The sequence below is a fragment of the Brassica oleracea genome, chromosome C7 (genome assembly GCF_000695525.1).
Source record: "Brassica oleracea var. oleracea cultivar TO1000 chromosome C7, BOL, whole genome shotgun sequence".
NCBI classification, from domain to species: domain Eukaryota; kingdom Viridiplantae; phylum Streptophyta; class Magnoliopsida; order Brassicales; family Brassicaceae; genus Brassica; species Brassica oleracea.
The window spans coordinates 12,818,214-12,826,232 of NC_027754.1; the positions used below are offsets into that span (position 1 = coordinate 12,818,214).

The 8,019-nt window shown below is 33.3% G+C and overlaps 1 protein-coding gene across 1 annotated transcript; it reads right to left on the minus strand.

Annotated features, from left to right (window-relative positions):
- Nucleotides 1–5,066: 5,066 nt before the first annotated feature.
- LOC106301393 (heat stress transcription factor C-1) lies at nt 5,067–7,188 on the minus strand. The gene is made up of 2 exons (XM_013737773.1): nt 6,804–7,188; nt 5,067–6,722 (listed from the first exon to the last, which is right to left on the minus strand). The coding sequence occupies exons 1-2, from the start codon at nt 7,026–7,028 to the stop codon at nt 6,000–6,002; spliced, it is 948 nt and encodes a 315-aa protein (XP_013593227.1). The 5' UTR covers nt 7,029–7,188; the 3' UTR covers nt 5,067–5,999.
- Nucleotides 7,189–8,019: the final 831 nt, after the last annotated feature.

Here is an 8,019-nt window from a genome sequence, read left to right on the forward strand (position 1 = left end):
AAAACTTATCATATTTTAGGATAATTTTAATTTAAAATGTAATTTTCATATTTTTCAAACAAATTCCAAAAATATTTTTTAAATATTTTGTTACAATTGTTAAAAAAATATTGAGTTGCATTTCAAATAAAAAGGTAAAGATATTAAAAATATTCTAATTAAAATATGTAAAATTTAATATAGTTTTAAGGAAATTGTCAAAATAAAAAAAAATTACACATAAAATAATCATGAATATCGAACACGAAAGAAAAATTTCTGTTTTTAAAATTATCTAATTAACTCTATACTCATTTTTTTAATATTTTTTTATATGATATCACACATTCGTAAAACAAATAGATAGTTTAAGATGCAAAAAAAAAATATTTACTTAATGAATATAATATGAACGAATATTACAAATACATCATTTAATAAAATAAATAATTAAAAACTGAAAATTTATACTCGCGCTAGCGCGCAGATCAGGGTCTAGTGTGGTATTATAACCAAGGATTATAGCTAATCCACAAGGAACATAACAATAATTTACTCCCTCTGTTTCATTATAAGTGTCGTTTTAAGTTTGGAAACACGAATTAATGAAACAATTAATTTTGTACATTTTCTATAAAAAAAACACTATTACCTATACACCTAACCATATTTCAACCAATAGAAAAATAAATTTTGCATAAAATTAATAAATTTTGCATTGAAAATTGAAAACGACACTTATTTTGTAGAGAAAAAATTTCTCTAAAACGACACTTAATATGAAACGGAGGGAGTATTATGTTAGGTAGTTGATAACATAATAAATTTGGAAACTAAGGAAAATAAGTTTGTTTTTATTGGATACTAGACGGTTCATATGTTAGATATACTATTTCTCTGTTAAGTTAGATAAATAGTTGACGACTTTTTTCTAGAAGAAAATTATCTATAAATCTGATTTTATGAAAAATTCCAGAACCTCATCAACACAAAGTATTTTATTTCTAACTCAATGTTTTTGTATTTACGAATATTTTTTTATTTTACGATAATGACCTCTCTTAATATCTGAAATAAAGCATTAATTACACATGGACATGTAAAGAAGCTAGATCGCAAATAATTAATTCAACAAAACGGTTAATAAAATTTATTGAAATTTGAAACTTCACAACTTTAAAATATTGAAACAATCGACAAAATTTATTTGATGTGTATGTGTATCGTTAGAGTCGACAATATTATTGTAGGACGCCAACATCTATTAAAATTTCAACCATTATCTGGTTTCGACACGCGTCCATGTATGAGACATCAGGTGGTCCATGCCGGTCCAACTCAATCGTCGTCGTTAATCTTTACCCCAATGAGTGTTCGAAACGTTTGGCCCGACCAAAGTCTCGTGGGCCGGCTAACTGTCACTTTCTGAAAATTTAACAATTCATCATAAATCATTTTGGTGACGGTAAAAGTGGATCGTCGTGTTAGTTATATGCTTGAGTGGGTGCTCCGTTGACTTCTTAAGTTATTAGTACTACTCGATTAGTGTCGCCTCAAATTTGGCAAGGACATAGGCAATGTTTCGGCTACTTACGGCATAACTTCTATAAGTTAATACTCGATAAATTAATAATTTTTATAAATTAATAAATTTTGTCCGTCCCAATTTAGACCAGTGTAAAATATGATAGAAATCGATAAAATAATAAGATAATAATATTTTTAAAACTTCCATATAAATATATAGTCTCATTAAAATCATAAATTAATAATATATCTATATATATTTTTATATAAGTACAAACTAAAAATTATATTATTGGTTTTATATTCACGATGAAAATACATCTATTTTGCTTAACATTTTACTATATTTTGATAATATTTAGTAAAATTATATCGAAAACCAAATAACAACATAAAAATATATACCAAATAAGATAATTAAACAATAGAAAAGTCAAATATTTTATTTTTTTTATAAACAAAAATTTTAAAAAATGGATACAATCTAAAAAAGGAAACTTTGGTAAATTAATATCTTTGTAAATTAATAAAATTCTAAAGTCCCAACATTATTAATTTATAGAAGTTTTACCGTAATTTCAAGTTAGTTTTGATTGGACCAGATTGGTAAACAAAATAGTGTAAATGAAGGTAAAAGAAATGGAATAAACCTTTACCAAAACTATAGTAAATGAAGGTAAAAGAAATGGAATAAAATTTTACCAAAAAAAACAAATGGAATAAACTGGGGTAAATATTTTTAAATCAAATGATTTTTTTTTTGCTCAGCTGAAAACTTACCTCTATAAAAATTGTGAAAAAGGTTGCAGTGAAAATGGTAGGTCCAACTAAAATTTCTTTACTTATTTTTCCATCCATTTATTCTATAATATTTTTTTACCAATCAAAGCTTGATCATCCCTACTCTAACATGTGTGTGTTTTTCTTGATCGAACCATCGGACACCTAGTCTATATAACTACAATTACACCTACAATCCTACGTCCATCGATCTTGATTTGTATTTTTTAAGTTCACATCCCCTTTTTAAACTCACGTCCTTGTAATTTCGGTGTAAAGACAAATACCTACAACCCAACTCTAAAAAACTATTAAAAATCTAAAAATCTTCAAGTGTTTTGTGCAATGGTGTCGACAATACATATGTAGTATCAGCGAATCGTCAAGTTAGTGTGAGTCGATTGATAGCACGCCACGATGTCAAACTTGAGGATATCTTAGTTTGATATGGAAGCAATTTTTTATGTTGCTTGTCCTTACTGTGTTTGGGTCCTAGAAGCTGATAAGGAATCCATGTGGCAGACTAATTATAGCTAAGGATGATTTTTTTATTTATTGAGGTTATTCCTGGACTTTAGCTGCCTACATATCCTGGTTGAGGAATCAAGCCTAACATATTTAGATGTATCGCCAAAATCATAGAACGAAGTTCCAGTTTTTTAAGATCTAGCTTGGAGCAGTTTTTGGCGAGGAAAGCGAGCTCAATGTCGATTCTTCAGACTTACGAGTTTGAGGAATTTGGCCTTACAATTAGAGACGATTAACCCCTCCCCCCCTTTAACTCATATTTGGGTTTTTAGTGATAATACTTTTTGAGGTTGTAAGCGTTCTAAGATCAACTTTCAGTTATACCGGTCTTAAATTTTTTGAGCTAGACTCTTGTCCGAATTACTTTAGTTATTTTGCAAGGGCCTTACCAAAACTGATCGGGATGGGATTCCGTGATCGCATAAAACAGATTCATTAGAATAATAACGATGAAATCAGATTCAAGTTGACAAAAATGGATTATATATTAATATCAAAAAGGTTTACAAGCGTTGTCAAGCGAATCAGACTAAACTAATGAAGAACAAGGTAAAATGAGGTTGAAGTGTGTGTGGGAATGAGAGCTTGAGGTCGATGATGTGTATAATGTGCGTAATATGGAATGTGAATGTCCTTTTTCTTGTTCTCCTCCCCTTTTATACTCTTTTTGAGTTAGTTGTAGTTTCCGGTATTGTTTCCTTCGTCCTTTCATGTAGTCACGGATTCTTCGGGTTTGTCCTTGTCTCGGTGTGTTCTGAACTCGAGCTTTAGGTCGAGCTTGATATATAACTCTCGATCTCAGCCCACTGATCTGTTTCCAATCCCAACCAATTCGATCGGACCCAAATCAGATGCTGGGACTGGATCCAACAATTATCATGTTTATAAAATGAAGATGCAAAAGCAATATTGATGAATTGGTTTAGTGTTAAAACTTATAAGTTAATTAGTTTAAGATTTTGAGGTTACAAGTTTAAATTATGTTGAAAGAGATCTACTTTAAAAGGAATAACTTTGTTTGAATATCATCCTCTCTCTATATATATATGACCTATAGACCCCAATTTTTTTAATTATTCATAATGTGTATATATAAAGGAGATACAAGTCTATGTTGAAACTTCTAACCTGGAAACACAAGTTTTCTGTCCCACCATGGAAAGACAAGTTCTATAATTTTGTTGGGATATCGTTTTTACAATATATTTCTTCGCATATATAATACGTTTCGATACCAGTTTTGAATGAGAGAAGCACCCCTGATGTGAAAACCATTTGGGTAAAGTTTAAAGAGAAAAAGACAAAAATAGCACTAAATCAAATTTTTGTTCCCAAACTAGCACTCAAGGTCAAAAGTCACAAAAATAGTATTTAATGTTTTATCAAAAGTCACAAACTTAGGGTTTAGAGTTAAACGGTGGGGTTTAGGATTTAGGGTTTAGGGTTTAGGGTTTAGAGTTTAGGGTTTAGGGTTTAGAGTTTAGGGTTTAGGGTTTAGAGTTTAGGGTTTAGGGTTTAGAGTTTAGGGTTTAGGGTTTAGAGTTTAGGGTTTAGGGTTTAGAGTTTAGGGTTTAGGGTTTAGAGTTTAGGGTTTAGGGTTTAGAGTTTAGGGTTTAGGGTTTAGAGTTTAGGGTTTAGGGTTTAGAGTTTAGGGTTTAGGGTTTAGAGTTTAGGGTTTAGGGTTTAGAGTTTAGGGTTTAGGGTTTAGAGTTTAGGGTTTAGGGTTTAGAGTTTAGGGTTTAGGGTTTAGAGTTTAGGGTTTAGGGTTTAGAGTTTAGGGTTTAGGGTTTAGAGTTTAGGGTTTAGGGTTTAGAGTTTAGGGTTTAGGGTTTAGAGTTTAGGGTTTAGGGTTTAGAGTTTAGGGTTTAGGGTTTAGAGTTTAGGGTTTAGGGTTTAGAGTTTAGGGTTTAGGATTTAGAGTTGAGAAATGAGGTTTTGGGGATAAGATTTCAAATTTTGAAAAATAAAAAAAATTAAAATTTTCAAAAGATAAAATGCTATTTTGGTCATTTTAGTTTTTGAGTGCTATTTTTATAATATAAACTTAGAAATTTGTTATTTTGGAGATTTGCCAAAGTTTAAATATTTAATTATTAAAATTACAGGAAAATTAAAATTGGAATCACAGAAAGAGAAATAGCTCTAATACTCAAATTCCAAAACCCAAAACAATTAAGAAGATCAAAATTGTTGTTATTACAAAGTGTTTACGAATCACCTGAAAATACTTAGAAAAAAACAAAGCCATCATATGAATGAACTTTTAACAATTTTTTTTTGTCGACAGTCGTTTTATATAACGAAAGCCCAAAAGGCTATTACAGTTGGAGTACAAAACAGGCTTTAGGCCCAACACAAACTACAATAGATCTAATAATATTTTACACGAGTATGTTGGTGGGTAAGAGTATACTACGTGGCAGTTTCTGGTGCATAAGTGAAAAACGTATCAATGCCACCGTCCTTTGCTCAACCGCCATTGACTCCGTCGCCGATGGAGAGACTACCGACGGCAATTCATCACCTAACGATTCTCCGTACTTTAAAACAGAGGACACTTAGATCAGGTTGAAAACAAAGATTCTTTGCCGGACCGTTATAAACACCGACTGCTGAATCCATTTCAACAAGACCTAATAAATCCATCTAACTCACCATCTTTTAAGCAGAGACGCTTTACCCTAAGCCAAGATGGCTAATCTAGATCGGTAAAGACTGATTCTCATTAAAAAGGAGGTTAAGTTTATTCGGTGAAACAGGGTATCCGATAAAGAGATCAACGGGATTGAAGTGATGAACGGTGAAAGGTTAAACTACACACGCACACCGCAAAAGTCGCCTAGCGAATGTATTGTCCACAACTGGAATATACAATCTGACAAACCGAAGAAACAGATCCGAACTAGGTCGGAATGAACAAAAAAACAAAAAAGGGGTGGCGACCGGTGGCAAAGATGCTCACCGGCCACCGAACGCGATATGTAATTTTTAAACTTTTTAAGAATATAATCAGAAAATATGTACTGTCGACTTTCTATAAAACGATATGACTACTGACTCTGTCTCCCTGTCACTAACAACAATCGATCTACCTTTTCTGGTGGTTATACATTATTAGGTAAGAAAAAAAAAACAAAACATAATAGATAAGAAACAAAGATCATATATCATGTGAAGCTAAAAGACTAAAAGCCACCTCGAAACAAAGAAAACGGATAAGGCGGGGTTTGTGGACTTGACTCTACCACTCCTCCGAACGTCGCCGCTTCTCTGTATCTTGTTTCTCCCTGAATACTCCCACATCCTCCTCCGTCTCCGTTTACGCTCTCCGGCAGCGACAACGTCGACGTTAACGATGATGACGTGGAAGAAGTGGAAATCAGACCAGTCTCGTTGTAACTACCAAAGTTGCCCGGCTTCTGCATCGGAACAACCCATCGCACAGAATTTTCCGGCGGCTGAGTCCGGTAAACATTCTCCGGCGGAGACGGTGACGGTGAAATAATCCCAAAGACCCTTCCGTTTTCTTCCTCGTCCTCTGACTTCACCGTGACACGACGCTTCTTCTGGTCGGAGACTAGCTTTGTCCGCTCTTTCTCGAGCATCATCCTCGGGAGGAGGTCGGGATCCTCAACGACCTTGTACAGAAACGCCATCATCTGCTCCGGCCGCTTCTCAGTCGCCTCGATCCTTTGGTTCATCCTCTGAATCTCTAACTCAAGATCTCTCTGCTCATCTTTCAACCGTTCGATCTCCCTCACGATCTCACCGTCCTCCATCTCCTGACCGTAGTATATCATCCCACGCGCGTGTTTCCTACGCGCTATGTTCTTGAGCAGGTGCTTCTGTCCTCTGAGAAAATGCTCGTTCGCAAACTCCCACCGGTCTGGATCCACTTTTCTAAACCCCTGAAAATGAAAAACATAGCAAATCAATATTAACTCCGAGCATAGTTGGTATGGAATCAAGAGAGGGAGTATAGTAATTACATAGGTATTGAGTTGACGAACAAAGCTGCTGAAATTATTGTGTTTGAAATACGCAGGCAAGATTCGTTGAGAGAAGTCGAGAGGATCAACGACGATGAAGCTGTTGTGTGCAGGTCCCCAAGTGATGAGCCAATCGGTCGAAGGGTCGTTGACCATCTGATATGTCTTCACAACAAAAGGTGCGATCACGTTTGTGTTGGTGTTATTATTATTGTCGTCCTCCATTTCTTTTTCCTCTCCTCTCTTTTTCTTTTACCGCTTTATATGTTTGCTGTTGGTAAAGAAACTAAAGAGGAAGCTCGTGGGTTTATATAAACAAAAAAATAGGATGTAAATAGTATAGTTGACAGTGAGACATGTGTGATGTGGCTTACTTTTGTGATAACGTGGCAAGCTCGTGTTTTGCTTTTACGGTGTCACGGCCAAGTGTGGGACCCATGCAGGTGCTTCCTCAAAGCCTCAGCTCAGGTCTTTTCCCCGCTTCTTATATAAATATTTTCTTAGGTGACAAGTTATTTGATCCAGCCATGTGTCATGTGTGAAATCATTTATGCATGTTAGGTTTGGGTATACTACTATCCAGGCCTCGGAATAAAACCCGGAACCCGAATCCGGACCGAATCTGAATCTGAACCAAAAAACTTGATCTGTTATCCGATTTAAATGTAAAAATATTCGAACGGTAAATGGTACAAAACAATATTCAAACTCAAAATGTTATTAATCAAACCCAAACATATAACCTAAAAAAAATTCAAAATTAATAGTTAATATAAATATTTGAAACATATATAAGTATTTCGAATATCCAATTCAATATTTATTTGATATGATATATAAACACAAGTATTAAAATTTAAATACTTTAAATATCTCATTACTTATAAATAAGCATTTTGTAATTTGCTTTTTGAAATACCAAGTCTGCTTTATCTATGAAATAATGCATATTCTTTACAAACGTTTCCTAATGCTTGATTTAATAATTTATTATTATTTTATCAATTCGACGTGTGTTGGATTAATTTCTATTCAATTTATTTTTTTTATGTTTTGCTTTTAATTTTTGTCTTTAGTTCGGATATATTCGAAGAAAACTGATATAATCCAAATCCAGACAATATATGATTACTTTATATATTTTCAAATGCAATATAATTTTGAATCGAACTCAAAATGTTATTATTCGAACCCAACTCATACTAGTAAAATATTA

What these genes read in the sequence shown, in the direction of transcription:
- LOC106301393 (XM_013737773.1), bottom strand. Translation starts at nt 7,028, where the DNA reads ATGGAGGACGACAATAATAATAACACCAACACAAACGTGATCGCACCT. An exon ending in TTCGTCAACTCAATACCTAT is followed by an intron (nt 6,723 to 6,803) that starts GTAATTACTATA and finishes TTTCATTTTCAG; the next exon opens with GGGTTTAGAAAAGTGGATCC.